This window comes from Mobula hypostoma, chromosome 21 (assembly GCF_963921235.1).
Source record: "Mobula hypostoma chromosome 21, sMobHyp1.1, whole genome shotgun sequence".
NCBI lineage: Eukaryota > Metazoa > Chordata > Chondrichthyes > Myliobatiformes > Myliobatidae > Mobula > Mobula hypostoma.
The window spans coordinates 46,332,599-46,356,761 of NC_086117.1; the positions used below are offsets into that span (position 1 = coordinate 46,332,599).

A 24,163-nucleotide genomic window follows, 5' to 3' on the forward strand; every position below is an offset into this window, starting at 1 on the left:
AAAGTCCGGCGCTGATGTCACTACGCCACCAGCCAGCTTGTATATGGTGTACTTTGATAATAAATTTACTTTTAAGTTTTGAACTTAATGTAGGCCATCCCTATGTAATATTAACTCACTGTCTCTCTCACCACAGTTGAGGCATTCATTTATAATTTATGTTTATAGCAATTGCTGTGTTCTGCATGTAGCTGTTTTATTTTTCTCTCTAATTACAGTCATTGATCTTCCACTATTTAGACGTCTCTACACAGATGAGCTACAATTAAACAGCATTCATTCCCTTCTCTCAGATAGCAATGAGGCAAACATGTCATCCTGAAAACACAGGTATGCAACTCCACCATTGATGTTTTCTGTGTTGTTTCCACCAGTCCCACTTTCTGCAACTTAAACATGCATGTTTCTCCCTCTCCTGAGAAAAAGTGACTGACCCGAAATGGTAAAGGTTGTTTCTCTCTCCACAGATGCTGCCACACCTATTAAATGTCTCCAGCATTTGCTGTTTTTTTATCTTGTCAACTTAGCCTTTGCCTTACTCTCGAGAAACTTCAGGATAAAGTTTAAGCTGGACACTGCAGGTCTATCCTATAGGAGCTACTATCCTTTGTGTAGAAACACAACTTCATCTGCTGTTGTAGGTGGGCTTAAACAATGGAATGATGCCATTGGAAGTACAGCCCCACCAGTGCTCTACCAAAGATTTAATCCTGAATTAGCACTTAAGAGAATTATCTAAATGCTATTCATAAATTTTTTACAGATCCTTACGATGTACAATTAATTGTTCTGCTTCTCACATTATAAAAATGAGTGCCCTTCAAGAAGCAGCTCTAAACAGCAGAACGCCTTGGTTATTCTATGGTCATGTCAGATGCTGCAAAAATACAAGTTCCTTCTTCTTTACACCATGTGAAAATTTTCACACTGTAAAAGTTTCAGTTGGGAGGGAAATCTCTTATTACAGCATTACTCACCCTCATCAGCACAAGAATTAAGTTTCAGAGCTGTTAGAAATGTACTTAATGAGTTTTGTGGGACATGAACCCCAAACAAACCATGCCTGTACAGTTAATGTTGGGATATATGAGGTGTCCAGGGAGGGGTAGCATCTCTAGTGAAGGGGCTTGTCATATCCATTCTAGGGCAGCTCTCTCACCTTTGGTCTCCACTGGACACTCAGCTCTCACCTGTGGCTCCAAGTATGTGACAGCAGCCACACTCCGGTGTGCCATGTCGATAGACAGGTGAGGGTAGCCAGTGTCTTCATACCCCGGTGAGATACAATGACTAGGAAGGCGGTATTGCAATGACCCATGGAGAGTGAAGGGCATGGCAAGGCACAGGAGACGTCATGGCCATTCACTGCAACCAAGGAGGACCCTACCTGGTGACACTTGTTCGTAAAACTGGACCCAGACTTCTGAGGTCGAGAGAGTGGAAGTGCCCCAGTATAACAGCTTTTCCAGGTTAAAAACTCTGCCGCACAGTTTTCTGTCATCATTGGATATGACAGACAACCACCACTATTAGTGTTAAAAAGCACACATTAATTCTATTCTTAACAAATCAAGTACTACCAGGCATCTTTAATAGCAGTTCACATGGCATTGAAATGAGATGATGTGCACAGTGCAGGAGAGGGAGAAAAAAATCAGGCCTCCCTGTTAAGAGTTAGAATCTCACAACAAAGACATTCAGGGCTCCTAATCATCATCATACTGAGGCTCTTCATGAATACTAACTTCCTGGTAATATTGATATTCAGTTATCAGGTCAAACATGTCAGCCTCAGCATCAGTGAACTCAGACTCGTCCATGCCCTCGCCTGTGTACCAGTGCAAAAAGGCTTTCCTGCGAAACATGGCAGAAAACTGCTCACCGATGCGCTTGAACAGCTCCTGGATAGCTGTTGTGTTGCCAATGAAGGTGGCAGCCATCCTGAGTCCTCGGGGTGGGATGTCACACACAGCAGTCTTGACGTTGTTTGGGATCCACTCCACAAAATAGGGGCTGTTTTTATTCTGCACGTTCAGCATTTGTTCATCCACCTCTCTCATGGACATGCGGCCCCGGAAAACAGCGGCCACAGTCAGGTAGCGGCCGTGCCGAGGGTCACAGGCAGCCATCATGTTTTTAGCGTCAAACATCTGCTTGGTCAGCTCGGGCACTGTGAGGGCACGGTACTGCTGGCTACCTCGGCTGGTCAGAGGAACAAAGCCAGGCACAAAAAAATGCAGGCGGGGGAAGGGGACCATGTTCACTGCTAGTTTACGGAGGTCAGCATTAAGCTGACCAGGAAAACGCAGACAGGTTGTTACACCGCTCATGGTGGCTGATATCAAATGGTTCATGTCACCGTAAGTGGGAGAAGTAAGCTTGAGAGTTCGGAAACAAATATCATGTAGAGCTTCATTATCAATACAAAATGTTTCATCTGTGTTCTCAATGAGCTGGTGAATTGACAGGATAGCATTATAGGGTTCAACCACAACATCTGATACCTTGGGTGAAGGAATAACACTGAAGGACAGCATCATTCTGTCAGGGTATTCTTCACGAATCTTGTTAAGGATGAGAGTGCCCATGCCAGCGCCACTACCACCACCCAGTGAATGAGTGAGCTGAAATCCCTGAAGACAGTCACATCCCTCGGCCTCCTTCCTCACCACATCCATAACAGAGTCAGCTAATTCAGCTCCTTCAGTATAGTGACCTTTGGCCCAGTTGTTAGAGGCACCACTACGTCCTGGAACAAAGGCCAAATAACACATTTTACTAAAAGGTTGATGAAAGGCTATTTCATCTGCGTTTAACAGCCCTCAAGTTATTTTGTCCAACACCCAATATGGCAGAATGCTCCAAATATTTGTCACCTCTTATGGAAACAGTGCTCCAATTACTGCTTAAATCAATGTTTCCCTAATTAGTAACCTCTATTTCTCCTAGTGTATAGTAAATCTGCAGTCATTTTTTAAAAATCATTTAATATTTTAGGTTCCTGTACAACATAACTTCTACCTTTCCCTCCAGACTTGAGATCTAAGCTACTTCACTCCTTGTCTGTCTACCTCCTTTGCATTTGGAATCATTGATCTTGTTCTTTTCTATAATACCACCTCAATATACGGAATTAATTTTGATCCACCCTTCTCTTCGATTGTGAATACTGTACCAGCAAAACAGTTTTTTTTTTGCACTAGCAACACATTCGATTTTACTGTTATTCATGTGCTACATTGTCTGAACAATGACAGGGACTTGACTGCAGGTTACCCCCAAGTCTACTGGTGTCAGTTCCATTCCATTTGTTGTTAACTACTTGGGGAGGAATTTAGATCTGTTACAGACCTCAGTAAACAAAAACAAAAGCAAATTGAAGTTAAAAAAAAGTTTACAAAAGGCAGAGTAAAAATATATTATCCTAAATTGATCTTGATTGAGGGTATAAAGATTAGCAGTGGTGAAAATGGACTGCCAGTACATTGCAATTATAGCACTAAACTTGGAGGATTTCCCTTGTTAAGTACTTCTATTACAGTCATGATTGCTAGGTCAGTTGGACTTGGGTTCTACTTGGTAGCACTGTTATCTCTGAGTTAGAAGGCTGCGAGTTCAAACACTTGAGCAAAATTTAAGGTTGAAGTTCCACTCCCATATGAAGGAAGTGCAGCTCTGTTGGGGATGTCCTTGCTGACAGTGTGGGACAGCATTAAAGACACAGTCACACAATTCTAGGAAGTACTGGCAAACTCGCTTAGTGAATACAATTCATTGCTCAGCTAATGTTTCTAAAGCTCTCACTATCAGATCACTGCAATTGGTCATTACATTTCCTACATTACAGTAATAACCACACACTGAAAATACATAATTGACTGCAAAGTACTTTGTGACATCCTTAGGTCATAAAAGATGCTAGATAATCATAGATATTTACGTCACAGTCAGATCTATTTGGCCTATGCTAAATACCTCTTAATCTGTGGATACAGTTTGAGTTACAGTTCTTCTTAAGTACTTTTTTGATATTGTCACTTTATCATCTTTTCAAGCAGGGAGTTGCAGACTCCCACTATTCTAAGGTGATATTTTTCAGCTGCCCTCTAATCTTCCTTCTAGTTACTGCCCTCCCTGTCAGGGGAAATAGGTCCTGCCTGTTAATCACATCAAGGCTTCTCATAATGGTTCACCATGTAGAATATTCATAGAAATGCATTTTTTTTTACTATGGAAGGATGGATGAGCTGGTGTTGTAGACCTTAAGTAATGCTAGATTAAGTTGATTTTGTTCCCATGCTTCCTCCTGTTTCAGAATAAAGATTCATTTTCCTAATGGAAACTACATGATGGGCTCCTCAGAACATTAAAGAGTGAGATTAAAAAAAATAGGAGCAATGTCAGAAAAAAATAAAGCCAGGGAAAAATAAAACCAGCCAAGAACTCCTTCTGCAACAGCAGCTAGGCACTTGACGCACCCTTCAACCTTTTTAAATTATTTTTTTCTTTGTGACTGTATGTGTTTCTGAAATTGGAACCACATGTGCTATTTATGCTATGTGCTGTTGGTAATGTGTGCTGTACCTTGGCTGTTTTGTTTGGATGTATTCATGTAGAATTGAATGATAATTGAACTTGAACTTTCATTTATAGCTAGCAATATTGATAGGTTATTTGATAAATCAGGTAGGTTTCCCCAATATCGGTGCAGCAGTTAATGCTGCTGTCTCACAGCTCCAGTAATGGTGACAGTGTTTAATTCCTCTCTGGCATTAAACAGCACTTATGGGATGTTCATTGTCCTCCACTGTAAAAACTAGTGCAAAAAATCCAGCATTTCCCTGCTCCCATGTTTCCTCAGAAAGATGTTATTCATTTTGGTCCTCTTTCTTTCGTTTTATATACCTGAGAAAGCTTATTGTCTGTTTTTATTTCCCTTGAATAGTGGGACAGGTTCAAAGGAATGAAAAGCCTACTCCTATTTCCAATGTTTCACCGAATACTCCCATTTTCTACTTACAATGAATGGAAGACCATTGATGATGCAGTGAAGACAGTTGGAGGTTAAGACACTACTCTGGAGAACACAAAAACACATAAATCTCTTTCAATGACAATAACTCTTTTGGCTAAGTATGGCCACAGCAAATGGACAGTTTTCTCCCTGATTCCCACTAATGTTGCTTTTTCTGGAGAACCTTAATACCACATTTATTCAAATACTGCTTCAATGGATAAGACGGTCACTCAGATCTCTCCTCTGCAATTCAGTTCATTTGGATAAGGTCTTGACTCAATCATTTTGGTAGAACCTACACTCATCACACATGAGTTGGATGTTGGCAATTAAATGACTTTGAACATCCATGTTACATTGCTTATATTGGGGAATAGACTGATGGAGTCGTAGTTGACCAGATTAATTTTCTCATTCTTGAGTTCCCTTCCTCTAACTGTAGCAGCTAAGAGAAAAAAAAAACTAGAAGAAGAAGGACTACTATATTATTACAACAGCAGGTGCTAATGGAGGAATGGTAGTACTGAGCCTATTAATGAGAAAGTTTAAGAGGGTTGGAAGGATATGCTAATCCAGAGCTCTACCTCCAGTACAATTCTCCAATTCTCTCTTCTCCAGCCAAGAAGTTGACACTAGATTCTTCCAATAATGTCTATGTCAATATGAAGGCAGGATATTCTACCGTTTTCACAAGTTTCCAACTGTTATCTCATAACTTCTTTTTGCAAGAGGAGGAGTAATAGTTGATCTGACCCCATGTTGAAAGACTCGTAAGTTCCACAAGACAACATAGCATTGTGAGCAGAAGCAACAACAAAGGGGGGGGGGGGCGATGGGAAGGGGATGAAAACAAAAGCTGCTTTTTAACACATATGCATACTCAAGCAGAAAGAAGTGCATGAAAGAACCCAGTACAGGATAGAATAACACAGACAATATAGGAAATGTAAAACCTTGGCACTATAGAAAAAATCTTCTCCACATCCACTCCAGGCCTTTCAACATTTGATAGGTTCAATGAGATCCTCCCTCATTCTTCTGAGTTCCAGTGAATAAAGGCAGAGAGTCATCAATCACTCCTATGATAAGCCTATCTTTCTGCAAATTATTATCTTGAACCTCCTCTGAACTCTCTCCAATGCCAGCACATCCTTTCTTTCATAAGGCATCCAAAACTGCTCACAATACTCCAAGTGAGGCCTCACCAGTGCTTTATAAAGCACATTACATCCTTGCTTTTATATGCTTGTCCTCTCAGAATGAATGCTAACATTGCATTTTCTTCCTCACCGCTGACTCAACCTACAAGTTAACCTTTTAGGAATCCTGCACGAGGACTCCAAGTCCCTTTGCACCTCTGACTTTTGATTTTTTTCCCTGTTTAGAAAATAGTTACGCTTTTATTGCTTCTACTAAAATGCATGACCATACACTTCCCGACACTGTTTTCCATTTGCCCATTGCCCATTCTCCTAATCTGTCCAAGTCATTTTGCAGCCTCCCTGCTCCCTCAACAACACCCGCCCTTTTACCTAACTTCATATCATCACAAATTTGGCCACAAAGCCATCAATTCCGTCATCCAAATCATTGACATGCAATGTAAAAAGAAGCGGTCCCAACGCCCAATTCCCGTGGAGCACAAATAAGAGAAAATCTGCAAATGCTGGAAATCCAAGCAACACACACAAAATGCTGGAAGAACTCAGCATGACTGGCCTGATGAAGGGTCTCAGCCCGAAACATCGACTGTTTACTCTTTTCCATAGATGCTGCCTGGCCTATTGAGCTCCTCCAGCATTTTGTGTGTGTTCCCTGTGGAGCACCACTAGTTCCTGGCAATCAACCAGAAAAGGCTCTCTTTATTCCCACTCTTTGCCTTCTGCTAATCAGCCAATGCTCTATCCATGCAAGTATCTTTCCTGTAATACCATGGGCTCTTATCTCGTTAAACAGCTGCATGTACAGCAAGGGGCCATCTGAAAATCTCATTTGTCTAACCTGATTGTCATTTCCTCAACTAATTTTAACAGATCTGTCAATATTTTCCCTTAAGGAAACCATGCTGACTAGCTTATTTTATCATGAGCCTCAAGTACTCGAAAGCATATTTTGACAATCAACTCCAGCATCTTCCCAACCACTGAAGTCAGGCTAACTGGCCCATAATTTCTTTTCTTCTGCCTCCCTCTCTTCTTGAAGAGCAGAGTGACATTTGTAATGTCTCCAGAACCATTCCAGAATCTAGTGATTCTTGAAAGATCATTATTAATACCTCCACAATCTCCTCACCTACCTCTTTCGGAACCCTAGGGTGTAATCCATTTGGTCTAGGTGACTTATCTACCTACAGACCTTTCAGTTTCCCAAGCACCATCTCCCTAGTAATAGTAATTACACTCACTTCGGTCCCTGACACTCTTGAACTTCTGGTATACGGCTAATATCTTCCAGGAAAGACTGATGCAAAATACTTATTCAGTTTTCTGCCATTTCCTTGGTCCCCTTTACTACCTCGCCAGCATCATTTTCCAGCAGGCCAATATTTCCTTCACCTCTCTTTTACTCCCTAAATATTCTGGAGTGGAATGGATGCTTCACTGTGTTTTTAATTGTTTGGCCTCACTAAAACTCAAAAAGTAGATTAAGGGGACCAAAGTTACTCCTACCACAGCTCACCAGCCTGAATATCATAAATCAGGTTCCCGGAAAAATAATTTAATATTACCTTTAGACTTTGTTTCATTCATCATCTGCGGATATGGTCATGGAATGTACTACCTAGAGTCCAACCAACTCAGCAATGAAATGGAAACTAGAATTCATTTTATGAAAGATTATGATTTCCATCTTATGAGATATTGTTTTATACTGGACCAGATTCCCAAGAATAATTCCCTGTTATACTGGCACATCAAAAGTGTTGACAGGATTTAAAGCTATTGAAAGTATTACTGTCCCATCTGCCCCACCCTACAGGTTAATCTGAGGTAAGTGGCAGTCAAAATTGAATCATCAGGAGGTCTCTGCAGATGAAGTATGAGTTATTGCACACAACCTGCACCAACCTGATTGTTAGGAAACACATGAATTACACAGCGATTAAAAAGAAAAGGGATTTAACCCTCAACACTCAGTAGCAGCACCTAGCAAGCAGGACCTGGGGGACAGCATCGGAAGGGGAGACCAGGCTCTATTGATTGATTATTATCACTCAGCTGCCTCCACTGCCACTTACTCAAGTAGTCGTGGAGGAAGCTGAGTGGTAAAAATCAATCACATGGGTATTCTCAGATTCAGAATCAGGTTTATTATCACTGGCATGTGTCATGAAATTTGTTAACTTGGCAGCAGCAGTTCAATGCAATACATAATATAGAGGAAGAAAAAAATAATAATAATAAATAAGTAAATCAATTAAAGTATATATTGAACACATTAAAAATCGTGCAAAAACAGAAATAATATATATATTAGAAAAGTGAGGTATTGTTCAAGGGTTGAATGTCCATTTAGGAAGCGGATGGCAGAGGGAAGAAGCTGTTCCTGAATCGCTGAGAAACACCGTTCTCTGCCATGCTTTAATTCTTTCAGGGACCTTACATCGCAGCAACTAGTGGAAAAACCTCCTTGGATAACTGGTACTCCAAATTAAAGGATATAACTAAGTGCTGAGTAGATGGGTGTTACTATGGCTCTGAAGATGACCCAAATGGTATCACAAACAAGAACAAATCTGCAGATGCTAGAAATCAAAGTGATACACACAAAATGCTGGAGGAACTCAGCAGGCCAGACAGCAACTATGGAAAGGAGTAAACAGTTGACGTTTCACCTGATGTAGGGTCTTGGCCCGAAACATTGACTGTTTACTCTTTTCCATAGATGCTGCCTGCTCTGCTGAGTCCCTCTAGCGTTTTGTGTGTATTACTTTCTCAAATGGTATGTTGCTTCCTCTGGCGCCAAGGCCAGAGGTGTCATGGAGTGGCTGGAAGACATTCTGGATGGGGGAGAGGGGGTTGGGGATGAACAAATAACTAGTAGTTATGATATACTATATGTTGGTACCAAAAACATGGATAGAAAAAAGCACAAGATTCTGCAGTGTTAATCTAGTATCACATTAAAGAGCAGGACCTCTAAGATTGTAACCTTTGGCTTATTTTTCATGCTATGTATTACCGAGTATAGAAATCAAAAGAGTGTATAACCAGAGGGATGATGTAGGAAAGAAAGCCTGAGAAGTTGGGATCACTTGGATCGCTTCTGGCTTGGGTGAGACTTGTACAAGGAAGATGAATTGCACCTGAACTGGTACGCCTTGCTGGAAGGTTTAAATTATTTTGGCACAGGAACAGAACACTGATTAGGTGTACATTTGGAGTGAGGTTTAAATAAAGGAGGATAACAGGTTAGTGCAGTAGGCAGAACAGGCATGTTAAGGACAAGCAGGCGTCCATTTTAATGCAAGGAGCCCAAATAACTGGGAAAACAGATGAACTTAGAGCATCACACACAAAATGCTGGAGGAACTCAGCAGGCCAGGCAGCATCTATGGAGAAGAGTACAGTTGACGTTTTGGGCCGAGACTTCGGGCTGAACTTAGTATATTGCAATATGGCCAAGAAAGCACACAAGTGCCTCCACTTCTTCAAGAGGCTAAAACAGAGCTGAGGTGCAGATGGTTGAAAGCTTGCAGTCCTTAGGAATATTGTGTTCTGTTCTGGTTGCCTCATTATAGGAAGGATGTGGAAGCTCTAGAGAGGATGCAGAGATTCAGCAGGATACTGTCTGGATTAGAGAGCATGTTTTATGAGGAAAGGCTGAGCGAGCTAGGGCTTTTCTCTTTGGAGTGAAGGAAGATGAGATTTGACAAGAGTGTATAAGATGATAAGAGGCATAGATAGAATGAACAGCCAGTACTGTTTTTTTCCCAGGGTGGAAATGGCTAATATGAAAGAAGATAATTTTAAAGTGCTTGGAGGAAAGTATAAGGACAATGTCTGAGGTAGAATTTTTTTTCACACAGTGGTGGGTGCATGAAATGTGCTGCCAGGAATGGTAGTCAAAGCAGATATATTAGAGAATTTAAGAGACTCTTAGGTATGCATGTTGATAAACGAAAAATGGAGGGCTATGCTGGAGGGAAGTGTTAGATTCATCTTGGAGTAGGTTAAAAGTTTGGCACAACAATATGGGCCGAAAGACCTGTACTGTGCTGTACTGTTCTGTGTTCTAAACATCACTAATAGCCTGTCCAGGTCTAACAACATAGATGCCACATCCAAGAAAATGTACCCATGCCTCTACTTCCTTAGGAGGCTAAAGATATTTGTCACGTACCTGCTGATCCACAGCAATATTTATCAATGACCATAGGAATCATCCTATCCAGGTACACCATGGCTGAGTACGAAACTGCTCTACCAAAGAGCACAAGTAACTGTAGACATGCCTCAGCACATCACAAAACACAGCCTCTCCTCCATGGATTTCATCAACACTTTTCACATGCAATAATGCTGCCAACATAATGAAAGATCCCTCCTACCCTGAATATTCTCTTCACCGCCCTCCCATCCAGCAGAAGATATAAAAGACCAACAGCACGTACCCGCAGGCTCACTGGCAGCTTCTATCTTGCTGTTACAAGACTATTGAACAGACCTCTTGTATATGAGATGGATCCTTGACATCACAAGCTACCTTGTGCCTTATTGTCTGCAAGTGGCGCACTTACTCTGTAACTATAAGACTAATGCTTTTTCCCTTGTACTGCTCAATGCACTGTTGTGAGGAAATGATCTATATAAATGGGCTGCAAAACAGTTTTTCACTGTACCTTGGTGTATGTGACAATAATAAACCAATCTATCACCTCTACATACAGTTTAAGTGGGACTCCTATGTGGAGAATTCATTAAAAAAATTATCTCAATGTACGAGTATAATAGCCAAATTGAGGAACTTATTGATTGTAAATATGTAAAACATCTCATGCTTTTGTAAGAATTATGTACGATCTGTCCTATGAAATAAAGCATTCTATTTGAGTTTTTTTAGAATAAATAGAAAAGTGGAGTATATTTTACATATTGAGATTCTGAAAAATAATCAGATTACCTGGGTTACACACATCAAAGTTGCTGGTGAATGCAGCAGGCCGAGCAGCATCTGTAGGAAGAGGTACAGTCGACGTTTCAGGCCGAGACCCTTCGTCAGGACTAACTGAAGGAAGAGTGAGTAAGGGATTTGAAAGTTGGAGGGGGAGGGGGAGATCCAAAATGATAGGAGAAGACAGGAGGGGGAGGGATAGAGCCAAGAGCTGGACAAGTGATAGGCAAAAGGGGATACGAGAGGATCATGGGACAGGAGGTCCGGGAAGAAAGACAAGGAGGTGGAGGGGGACCCAGAGGATGGGCAAGAGGTATATTCAGAGGGACAGAGGGAGAAAAAGGAGAGTGAGAGAAAGAATGTGTGCATAAAAATAAGTAACAGATGGGGTACGAGGGGGAGGTGGGGCCTTAGCGGAAGTTAGAGAAGTCGGTGTTCATGCCATCAGGTTGGAGGCTACCCAGACGGAATATAAGGTGTTGTTCCTCCAACCTGAGTGTGGCTTCATCTTTACAGTAGAGGAGGCCGTGGATAGACATGTCAGAATGGGAATGGGATGTGGAATTAAAATGTGTGGCCACTGGGAGATCCTGCTTTCTCTGGTGGACAGAGCGTAGATGTTCAGCAAAGCGGTCTCCCAGTCTGCGTCGGGTCTCGCCAATATATAAAAGGCCACATCGGGAGCACCGGACGCAGTATATCACCCCAGTCGACTCACAGGTGAAGTGTTGCCTCACCTGGAAGGACTGTTTGGGGCCCTGAATGGTGGTAAGGGAGGAAGTGTAAGGGCATGTGTAGCACTTGTTCCGCTTACACGGATAAGTGCCAGGAGGGAGATCAGTGGGGAGGGATGGAGGGGACGAATGGACAAGGGAGTTGTGTAGGGAGCGATCCCTGCGGAATGCAGAGGGGGGGGAGGGAAAGATGTGCTTAGTGGTGGGATCCCGTTGGACGTGGCGGAAGTTACGGAGAATAATATGTTGGACCCAGAGGCTGGTGGGGTGGTAGGTGAGGACCAGGGGAACCCTATTCCTAGTGGGGTGGCGGGAGGATGGAGTGAGAGCAGATGTACGTGAAATGGGGGAGATGCGTTTAAGAGCAGAGTTGATAGTGGAGGAAGGGAAGCCCCTTTCTTTAAAAAAGGAAGACATCTCCCTCGTCCTAGAATGAAAAGCCTCATCCTGAGAGCAGATGCAGCGGAGACGGAGGAATTGCGAGAAGGGGATGGCGTTTTTGCAAGAGACAGGGTGAGAAGAGGAATAGTCCAGATAGCTGTGAGAGTCAGTAGGCTTATAGTAGACATCAGTGGATAAGCTGTCTCCAGAGACAGAGACAGAAAGATCTAGAAAGGGGAGGGGGGTGTCGGAAATGGACTAGGTAAACTTGAGGGCAGGGTGAAAGTTGGAGGCAAAGTTAATAAAGTCAACGAGTTCTGCATGCGTGCAGGAAGCAGCGCCAATGCAGTCGTCGATGTAGCGAAGGAAAAGTGGGGGACAGATACTAGAATAGGCACGGAACATAGATTGTTCCAAAAACCCAACAAAAAGGCAGGCATAGCTAGGACCCATACGGGTGCCCATAGCTAAACCTTTAGTTTGGAGGAAGTGGGAGGAGCCAAAGGAGAAATTATTAAGAGTAAGGACTAATTCCGCTAGACGGAGCAGAGTGGTGGTAGAAGGGAACTGATTAGGTCTGGAATCCAAAAAGAAGCGTAGAGCTTTGAGACCTTCCTGTTGGGGGATGGAAGTATATAAGGACTGGACATCCATGGTGAAAATAAAGCGGTGGGGGCCAAGGAACTTAAAATCATCGAAAAGTTTAAGAGCGTGAGAAGTGTCACGAACATAGGTCGGAAGGGATTGAACAAGGGGTGATAAAACAGTGTCGAGGTATGCAGAAACGAGTTCGGTGGGGCAGGAGCAAGCTGAAACAATAGGTCGGCCAGGACAGGCAGGTTTGTGGATCTTGGGTAGGAGGTAGAAACGGGAAGTGCGGGGTGTGGGAACTATAAGGTTGGTAGCAGTGGATGGGAGATCCCTGAGCGGATAAAGTCGGTGATGGTGTGGGAGACAATGGCCTGGTGCTCCTTAGTGGGGTCACGATCGAGGGGTAAATAAGAGGAGGTATCCGCGAGTTGTCGCTGTGCCTCGGCAAGGTAGAGGTCAGTACGCCAGACTACAACAGCACCCCCCTTATCGACGGGTTTAATAATAAGGTTAGGATTAGTGCGGAGGGAGGGAGAGGGATGGGGACAAGGTGCGGTGAAGTCGAGACGGTTGATGTCCCATTGGCAGCTAGCGATAAAGAGATCCAGAGCAGGCAGAAGACCAGAGCGGGGTGTCCATGAAGAAGAGGAGGGTTGAAGACGGGAGAAGGGGTCATCCGTGGGGGTGGAAGAGTCCTTGCCGAAGAAGTAGGCTCGGAGACGGAGACGGCGGAAGAAAAGTTCCGCATCGTGGCGAACACGGAACTCGCTGAGGTGTGGGCGAAGAGGTCAAACGTGAGGCCCTTACTGAGAACAGAGCGTTCTGCCTCCGACAGTTGAAGGTCGGAGGGGGAGGCGATGGTAAAGACCCGGCACGGATGAGAGCTGGGATCAGAGGGGGGAGGGGGGAGGCTGGGTGTGTATTACCTGGGTTTCCTAGTATACAAATCACTCAAAGTTATGTGCAGTCAGCAAGCAATTAGGAAGATGCATGTTGTGTTTTTTTTTGCATGAGGATGTGAATGCAAGATTAAAGGTTCCTTAATGGAATTATTGGCCTTGGGTGAGACTGCACTTGGAAACACTCAGTGGACCCGACAGCATACGTGGAAAAAGAAACAATTAATTCTTCAGGCCAAGAGTCTTTTGTAAAAAAATGGAAAGAGAGAAGCAGAGGTTATAGAGAGCATAGGAGAGAATGGATAAGATAAAAGGAACATCTCTGACAGGATGAGGCCAGTGTTGCCATGTGGCAGGTTGTTGACGAAATCATCTGCTTAACAAGGGAAGATGGAGAGTGACAGATTCACGCACTACAGAGAGGGAATACAAACTAATGGAAATAAAATCAGCAAAAATAGGACAATTGGAGTGGAAATACAAAGAAAAGAATGTAAAAGATGCAAAACAGAGATGGAGGAAATGCTCAGTATTATCAGACAGTGCTATCCAACCCTCCACCATCATCTGCAACCTGAAAGTATCGTTTCCTCTCTTTTACAGTTCAGACTAACAGCTTTTAAGGTGATTTATTTCCCTGTTTATCTTTCCACAAATGCTGCTGACTTGTGTGTTTCCTAAATTTGATATTTTTATTTCATATTTATAGCATCTGAACTCTTTTGATTTCTATGCTTGGAACATAGTGTATACAGGCCTGCTCTTGTCACCTTAAGAAAAATACAGTTGTGACATGGGAAGAGCAACAAAGGTGCAGCTTGGGATGGGGAAGTTGGGGCTGGAGCAGGTGGTGGTGACTACCCTCTGAGAAGATTAAGCAGATTGGACCTACGCACTCTCTTGGTTCGCAAAATGAGACTAGACATGTAGAAATGATGTTTTCCCTGGCTGGTATATCTAGAGCTAGGGATCACAATCCGGAGATAAATCATTCAGGATCAAGAATAAATTTCTTCATCCAGATGGTAGACTTACTGGATTTTCAGAGTTCAGAAACAGTATCAGGTTTATGATCACTGACATATGTCATAACATTTGTTGTTTTGCAGCAGCAGTACAGTACAAAACATAAAATGTGCATTACAATATGAAATTTAAAAAGTAGTGTAAAAAGAGAGCAAAGATAGTGAGGTAACACACATCAAAGTTGCTGGTGAACGCAGCAGGCCAAGCAGCATCTGTAGGAAGAGGTGCAGTCGACGTTTCAGGCCGAGACCCTTCGTCAGGACTGGATAGTGAGGTAGTGTTCATAGACTCATTGAGTGAAATTTTTTGTGAAGGGAAAGAAGCTGCTCCTAAAACACTGGGTGTGTGACTTCAGGCTCCAGTCCTTCCTCTCTGATGGTAGTAATGAGAAGAGAGCATGTCCTGGGTGACGGGGTCCTTAATGATTAATGCCAACTTTTGAGGCATTGTCTTTTGAAGATGTCCCTGATGGTGGGGTGGCTAGTGCCCATGATGGAGCTGACTGAGTTGACAATCCTGTGCAGGTTTTCTGATCCTGTGCAGTGGCCCCTCCATGCCAGAGAATGGTGCAACCAGTTAGAATGCTCTCCATGGTATACCTATAGAAATTTGCTGGAGTCTTTGGTGACGTACAGTATGTACCATTGTATCACCTAAATGTGATGAAGATTTCTGCCTATACCAAATTGAATTACCACTCTCTAAGTGACATACTTTATACACGCCCCTTCCTAATCCTTCTTTCAATCTTCTTGGCACCACCACCAGTTCCTTCATGTTTCCTGTTAAGCATTTGCTAGAACTGTAGGCAGTCCTCAAGCTTAAGTAGTGTGGTACAAAGTTCCAGCATAACCTCCCAGTTCTTTTATCCAATGTCTCAGCTGAAAGAGGAAAATATTCCATAAGTTTCTTCCACACCTTATTCCGACTACATTAATAGTCAATGGGCATACACTCCATGGTGTCTCTGTTTCTCTGCATCACTCAGTACCCTCCTATTTATTATATATTCCATTCCATTGCTGCACTTCCCTAATTGTATTACATCACTTGATTAAATTCCATTTGTCATTCTGCTGAACAAGTGACATCATCAATAAAATCAAAAAAAAAAACAGCCTCCGGGTCCAACATATAATCCTCCGTAACTTCCGCCACCTCCGACAGGATCCCACCACTAAGCACAACTTTTCCTCCCCCCCGCCGCTTTCCGCAGGGATTGCTCCCTACGCGACTCCCTTGTCCATTCGTTCCCCCCCCCATCCCTCCCCACCGATCTCCCTCCTGGCACTTATCCTTGTAAGTGCGACACATGCCCTTACACTTCCTCCCTCACTACCATTCAGGGCCCCAGACAGTCCTTCCAGGTGAGGCGACACTTCACCTGTGAGTCGGCTGGGGTGATATACTATGTCCGGTGCTCCCGATGTGGCCTTCTATATATTGGTGAGATCCGATGCAGACTGGGAGATTGTTTCACTGAACACCTACACTCTGTCCACCAGCGAAAGCAGGATCTCCCAGTGGCCACACATTTTAATTCCACGTCCCATTCCCATTCTAATATGTCTATCCATGGCCTCCTCTACTGTAAAGATGAAGCCACACTCAGGTTGGAGGAACAACACATTATATTCCGTCTGGGAAGCCTCCAACCTGATGGCATGAACATTGACTTCTCAAACTTCCGCTAATGCCCCACCTCCCCCTGTACCCATCTGTTATTTATTTATTTATATACACACTTTCTTTTTCTCTGTCTCCTTTTTCTCCCTCTGTCCCTCTCACTATACCCCTTGCCCATCCTCTGGGCTTCCCCCCCCCCTTTTCTTTCTCCTTAGGCCTCCCATCCCATGATCCTCTCATATCCCTTTTGCCAATCAACTGTCCAGCTCTTGGCTTCATCCCTCCCCCTCCTGTCTTCCCCTATCATTTCAGATCTCCCCCTCCCCCTCCCACTTTCAAACCTCTTACTATCTCTTCTTTTAGTTAGTCCAGACGAAGGGTCTTGGCCTGAAACGTCGACTGTACCTCTTCCGAGAGATGCTGCCTGGCCGGCTGCGTTCACCAGCAACTTTTATGTGTGTTGCTCGACATCATCAATATCTTCCTGTAGTCTAAAGCTTTCTGTTACTGTAGGCAATGTAATCGACTTTTGTATTATCTTCAAACATTTTTGTCCAATTCATTATCATATAATACAGAAAGAAAAGGATCAAGCATTGAATCATTTGGAACCCCCTGATCGTAGCCTTTCTGCTACTGTACTGAATTTAGCTCTAATTCATCTCTTTCCCTTGGATCCCAAAGGCTTTAACTTCACTGACTAAGAGTCAATACCAGCAACAAAGTATTGTATCTTTCTTCATGACTATTAGCTTCCCCTCCTCTATGGATTACTCTTGCTTCAAGCAATGCTATCTGATTTAACGAGACATTGACTGAAACAGCAGCGCCCCCTATAGCTCCAATTCCGCCAACTTCACAGCTTTCTAAATCTAACCACGCCTCCATATTTTACATCTAAATTCTACCATTAAATATTATCTAAATCTTATTTGAATGCTAATGGATGTTTGGAGTTTGGTGTATTATTTATATCTTATGAAAGGACTTGCCTACATTCAGGTAGTGTAGCAAAGGCTTACCAGACTGATTCCTCGGAGAAGAGATTCGATAGGCCTCTACTTAGAGTTAGCAGATAAGCATTGACCTCATTGAAATGTATAAACTTCTTAGGATGAGTTGACAGTGTGAATATGGGGAAAGCATTCTACCTGGCTGAGGCTGTAATTCATGGTTCCATACTCGTCAGTGAGGGATATGCCTAAACATTCGTGGGTCATTAGGGATTGAAATGAGAAATTTATTGATTCAGAAGGTAGGTAATCTTTGGAATTCTCTACCCCAATGGATGCTCAGTTACTGATTACATTCAAATCCAAAATCAAGTTTTTTTGACAGAGAAATAAAGAATATCTGATGGTGCAGAAAGATGGTGTTGAGGCCAAATTTCAACTACGATCTTTTCCAATGGTGAAGCAGGCTTAAGGGATCAAATAGCTTCTATTCACGGCTCCTGCTCCTATTTATGTCGGCAGGTTTGATATTATGGGCATCACTGAGTTGTGGCTGAAAAATAAAAGTTGGGAATTCAGCATACATTGTATCAAAAAGGCAGTCAGTTAGGGTGGGGTGGCTCTGTCAGTAAAAAATAAAAACAAATCCTTAGAAAGAGGTGACATAGGATCAGATTATGTAGAATTGTTGTGGGCAGAGTTAAGAAACTGCAAAGATAAAAACACCCTAATGGAATAATATATAGGCCCCCGAACAGTAGCCAGGATGTGGGGTACAAATTACAGCAGGAGATAGAATAGACATGAAAAAGGACAATGTTACAATACTTGTGGGGATTTCAATCTGCAGTTAGATTGGGAGAATCAGGTTGGTTCTGGATCCCAAGAGAGGGAATTTGTTGAATGCCTACAAGATGGATTTTTAGAGCAGCTCATGGCTGAGCCCACTAGGGGAAAGGCAATTCTTGATTGGGTATTGTGTAATGAACATGTTTTGATTTGGGAGCTTAAGGTAAAGGAACCCTTAAGAAGCAATGCGATCATAATATGATGGAATTCACCCTGTAGTCTGAGAGGGAGAAGCTAAAATCAGAAGTATCAGTGTTACAGTGGAGGAAAGAGAACTACAGAGGCATGAGAGAGGAGATGGCCAAAGTTGACTGGAAGGGGACAATAACAGGGGTGATGGCAGAGCAGCACTGGCCAGAGTTTCTGGGAACAATTCAGAAGGCTCAGGATAAAAACTTCCCAAATTAGAAGAAGAATTCTAAAGGAAGAATTATACAACCATGGCTGATAAGGGAAGTCAGAGACAGCATTAAAGCAAAAAACAGGGCATCTAAATAGCAAAAAATTTGGAAAGCTGTAGATTGGGAAATGTTTAAAAACCACCCAAAGGCAACTAACAAAGCAATTAGGTGAGAAAAGATGAAATCTGAAATTACACTATCTAATAATATAAAAGAGAATAGTAAAAGCTTTTTCAGATGTATAAAGAGTAAAAAAGAGGCAAGAGTAGATATTGGACCACTGGAAAATGACACTGGATAGACAAAGATATGGTGGATGAATTTATTAAGTACTTTGTGTTGATTTTCACTGCGGAAGACACCAGCAGTATACCAGAAATTCAAGAATGTCAGGGAACAGAAGTGAGTTAGTTGCTATTTCTAAGAAAGTACTTGGGAAGCTGAAGGATCTGAAAGTTGATAAGTCACCTAGACCAAATGGTCTACATTCTTTGATTCTGAAAGAGGTAGCTGAAGAGATTATGGAGGTATTAGTAGTGATCTTTCAAGAATCACTACATTCTGGAATGGTTCTGGAGGACTGGAAAATTGCAAATGCCACTCCACTTTTTAAGAAGGGAGGGAGGGAAAAGACAGGATACTATAGGCCAGTTAGCCTAACTTCAGTACAAAGATAGGTACTGTTGAGGAAACAGGGAGTCTACAGAAGGACCTAGACAGATTAGGAGATTGGGCAAAGAGGTATCAGATGGAATATATGGAATAAATGTATGGTCATGCACTTGGTTAGAAGAAATATGTAAAGATGTAGACTGTTATCTAACCAGGCAGAAAATTCAGAAATCAGAAGTGCAAAGGGTCATTGAGAGTCATTGTGCAGGATTCCCTAAAGTTTACCTTGCAGGTTGAGTCAGAGGTAAGGAAGGCAAATGGAAAGTTAGCATTTATTTCAAGAGGATTAGAGTATAAAACCAAGGTTGCAATGCTGGTTTTTTTTAAGGCATTGGTCAGACTGTACCTGGAGTATTGTGAGCAATTTTGGGTTAATTTTCTAAGAAAGAAATGTGCATGCATTGGAGAGGGTCCAGAGGAGGTTCATGAGAATGATTCTGGGAATGAAAGCGTTAACATTTGAGAAGCATTTGATGGCTCTGGACCTGTACTCGCTTGAGTTTAGAAGAATTGGGGGAGAGGGGGATCTCATTGAAACCTATTGAATATTGAAAGACCTAGATACAGAGATACAGTGGATGTGCAGAAGTCTAGGACCAGAAGGCACAGCCTCAGAACAGAAGGTCATCCCTTTAGTATAGAGCTGATGAGGAATTTCCTTAGCCAAACGGTGGCATATCTGTGAAATCATTGCCACAGGCTGCAGTGGAAGCCAAGTGATTGGGTATATTTACAGTAGAGGTTGATAGATTCTCGATTAGTAAAGGTGTCAAAAAGTTACAGGGAGGAAATAGGAGAATGTCATTAAGAGAGAGAATAAATCAGCCATGATGGAATGACAGCATAGGCTCGATGGTCTAATTCTGCTCCTATGTCCTATGGTCTTATGTTCTCAAGTTTCCATCGCTTCTCTCATGCCCAATATCGATTCACTCATTCAACTGGCTATCTGATATATTTATTTGATAAGTCAGAATTTTATTTTCAAATTGAATACTTTCCTATTCTATTGCTTCTGAAGCAGGTTATTTAAATTCAAACTATTTTTATAAACACCACATTCTACATCCCATTCAAAATAAAAGGAAAAAAATGAATCAGACTCAGATAGCTAATAAGTTTTTAAGTATTTTTACAGACAAAAAGCATTTAAAATCTGAAGCAACGCACATAAAAGTTGCTGGTGAACGCAGCAGGCCAGGCAGCATCTCTAGGAAGAGGTACAGTTGACATTTCGGGCTGAGACCCTTCGTCAGGACTAACTGAAAGAAGAGCGAGTAAGAGATTTGAAAGTGGGAGGGGGAGGGGGAGATCCAAAATGATAGGAGAAGACAGGAGGGGGAGGGATGGAGCCAAGAGCTGGACAGGTGATTGGCAAAAGGGATATGAGAGGATCATGGGACGGGAGGCCCAGGGAGAAAGAAAGGAGGTGGGGGGAAGCCCAGAGGATGGGCAAGGAGTATAGTGAGAGGGACAGAGGGAGAAAAAGGAGAGAGAGAAAAAGAATAAATACATATAAATAAATAAATAAATAACGGATGGGGTACGAGGGGGAGGTGAGGCCTTAGTGGAAGTTAGAGAAGTCAGTGTTCATGCCATCAGGTTGGAGGTTACCCAGACGGAATATAAGGTGTTGTTCCTCCAACCTGAGTGTGGCTTCATCTTTACAGTAGAGGAGGCCGTGGATAGACATGTCAGAATGGGAATGGGATGTGGAATTAAAATGTGTGGCCACTGGGAGATCCTGCTTTCTCTAAAATGAGGTAAACAGATGCACATCACCCTCACATTTGTCTCCATGTAACACATCAAAGTTGACTCAGAATCTTGGATTTCTACACCTAATATGGTTTTCATACCAAGGATGGTATCCGTTCAAAAGGAAGGTTAACCATCAATTTTTCAAGGGCAATTTGGAAATGTTGTGACATTATCCACTTTGATAAAAATAATAGATGAATATTTTGTGGCAGGAAAGTTATTGAAAGGAATTCTAAGGGACACAATTTATCTGCATTTTGAAAAGCGAGGATTGATTGGGGATGGTCAGCATGGCGTTGTGTGTGTGGGAAATCATGTCTCATGAATTTGAGTTCTTTTCAGAGGTGACCAAGAGGACTGATGAAAGCAAAAACAGTAGGTGTTGCCTGCATGAACTTTAGCAAGGCCTTTGACAATGCCCAGCATGGTACACTGGTCCGGAAGGTTAGAAGACATAGGATCCAGCGTGACTTAGCAAAATGGATACAAAATTTGTTTGGCGATATGAAACAGAGGGAGTTAGTCGAGGGCTGTCTTTGAATTTGAGAACCTGTGACCAATGATGCTTCACAGAATTAAATAGTAATATGTAAATTATGCCAGGAAATAAGTCCAGGACCAGCCTATTGGCTCAGGGTGTCTGACCCTCCAAGGGAGGAGTTGTAAAGTTTGATGGCCACAGGCAGGAATGACTTCCTATGACGCTCTGTGCTGCATCTCGGTGGAATGAGTCTCTGGCTGAATGTACTCCTGTGCCCAACCAGTACATTATGTAGTGGATGGGAGACATTGTCCAAGATGGCATGCAACTTGGACAGCATCCTCTTTTCAGACACCATCGTCAGAGAGTCCAGTTCCATCCCCACAACATCACTGGCCTTACGAATGAGTTTGTTGATTCTGTTGGTGTCTGCTACCCTCAGCCTGCTGCCCCAGCACACAACAGCAAACATGATCGCACTGGCCACCACAGACTCGTAGAACATCCTCAGCATCGTCCGGCAGATGTTAAAGGACCTCAGTCTCCTCAGGAAATAGAGACGGCTCTGACCCTTCTTGTAGACAGCCTCAGTGTTCTTTGACCAGTCCAGTTTATTGTCAATTCGTATCCCCAGGTATTTGTAATCCTCCACCATGTCCACACTTATTTATCATTTCAGTGAGAAAGTAGGTGGCATGATGAGTAAGTTTTCAGACGACACCAAAATTGGTGATATAGTGGACAGTGAAGAAGGTTGTTTAAGATTACAACCAAATAGAAATCAATCGGGGAAAATGGGCAAGGAAATGCAAGATGGATTTTAACTTGAAGAAGTAAAAGTGATTCATTTCTAGAAGTTCAACCACAGCAGGAAATAACTTGAGAATTGCAGGACCCTGGGAATGCTATTGAACAGAAAGACCTTGGGGTACAAGTACCTAGTTCTCAAAAATGGGAACACTGGTACACAGGGTTGTAAGGAAGACATATGGCCCTTGGCCCTGGGCCAACTCCAACTGCAATCTTGGTCCTGAACAACTCCAGGTTGAGAACTCTCTCAATAACAGTGGGTCCTACTGCTCCTCTTCTTCCACCACCACTACCACCCCCCTAACTCATCCCTGGTCTCTCAGGCTCCCCTCCATCCCTCGTCCCTCCTTCATTCCTCTGAGCCCCTGACTTCCTCCCACCCTACTTTCCTGAACGTCCCAACCCTCCTCTCTGGTCTGATCTCTCCAACCTGATGGCATGAACATCAATTTCTAAAACTAAATGATCTATCAGTGCCTCATCAATGAATTGACATTGCTCAACTTATTCAATTCAGCTACACAAAATGAAATGGACTCCCCTTCCTCAATTCCATTTATGAATTCTAAAACATTCTGCAATCAAGAATGGTTTCAGTTCTAAATGTTCCTGCATTATGTTCATGATATCAGTATTTGCCACCGATAATTGATATCTTTGCAAAACTTTCTGGAGGAAAACCCTTCAGCAAAGTGGACTTAGCTGAGGTCTACCTACAGATGGAAGAAGACTGCAAAGTGGTTCTAACTATAAACACTCACAAAGGGCTTTATCGCTATAATAGGCTTATTTTTAAGAGGAGCATCTGCAGTCTGCACTCTGGCTAAAAACTATGGACCAGGTGCTGCAAGGCTGCCCAGGCACTCAGTGTTACTTGGATGCCATCATTGTTACCGGTGAGGATGACAAAGAACATCTCCAAAATTTCAAGACAGTGTTAAAAAGATTAAAAGATTATGGGCGCAGAGCACGATGCAACAAATGTGAATTCTTTAAACCAAGCATCACTTAATGTGGTCACACCATTGACGCACAAGTTTTATGCAAGTATGCTGAGAAAATTCAAGCATGGCGAATGCCCCAAGGCCAAAGGATGTGTCACTGTTGTGGTCCTTTTTAGGATTTGTCAATTACAATACAGTAACAGGTTCCTGCCAAACCTGGCTACTGTGCTCTAACTCATTAATTTGGAAGAAATGGCAATGGACAAAGCAGTGTGAAGTGGTGATGTCAGGCACTGTAGTCACACAATATGATCCACATCGTCCAGTGAAGCTTACCTGTGACGCCTTACTTTATGGAATAGGTGCAGTCATGTCACATGTTATGAGTGATGGAAAGTGAACCCTCCCTTACTGCTGCAGAAAAACATTACGCAGAGATTGAGAGTGGCCTTGAGTTTAGGCTAGGGTGTAAAATGTTTCTACCGGTGCCTGAATGGGAGAGAGGTTATCCTTAATACTGATCACCAACCACAGGTGTCCCACCATTTGTGCTGCTCCACTAACAGCAGCAGCACAAATGCAGGGATGGGCTCTGTTTCTTGGAGGACACAATTACGAGATTGAATAAAAGAGAACAACTAGTCATAGAAATGCTGATAGATTGTCCCATTTACCCTTGGAAATGGAAATGTCTGAAAAATTTACAAAAGAGGACACTCCTTTTAATATATTCTCCCTAATGCAAATCAAAAATCTCCCGATTATGACAGAGATGATCCAAAGGGAAAGCACAAAAGACCCCACACTGTCTCAGGTCTACATTGTAACCCAAAATAGCTGGAATGCGTAGTAGAAATTCTAGTTCTCCGATTTTTGCCAGTGCCAGAATGAACTTGCTCTTTAC

General features: G+C 42.7%; 1 protein-coding gene across 4 annotated transcripts in view; it reads right to left on the reverse strand.

Moving 5' to 3' along the window:
- Positions 1-1,582: 1,582 nt before the first annotated feature.
- The window catches only part of LOC134359986 (tubulin beta chain-like), a 40,733-nt gene continuing 18,152 nt past the window's right edge, over positions 1,583-24,163 (reverse strand). For all 4 annotated transcript variants that reach the window (XM_063073925.1, XM_063073929.1, XM_063073927.1 and 1 more), the window contains exon 4: positions 1,583-2,749. In XM_063073925.1, coding sequence (XP_062929995.1) covers positions 1,707-2,749 — 1,043 coding nt within the window. In that variant the 3' untranslated portion in view covers positions 1,583-1,706. The remainder of the gene's footprint in view (positions 2,750-24,163) is intronic.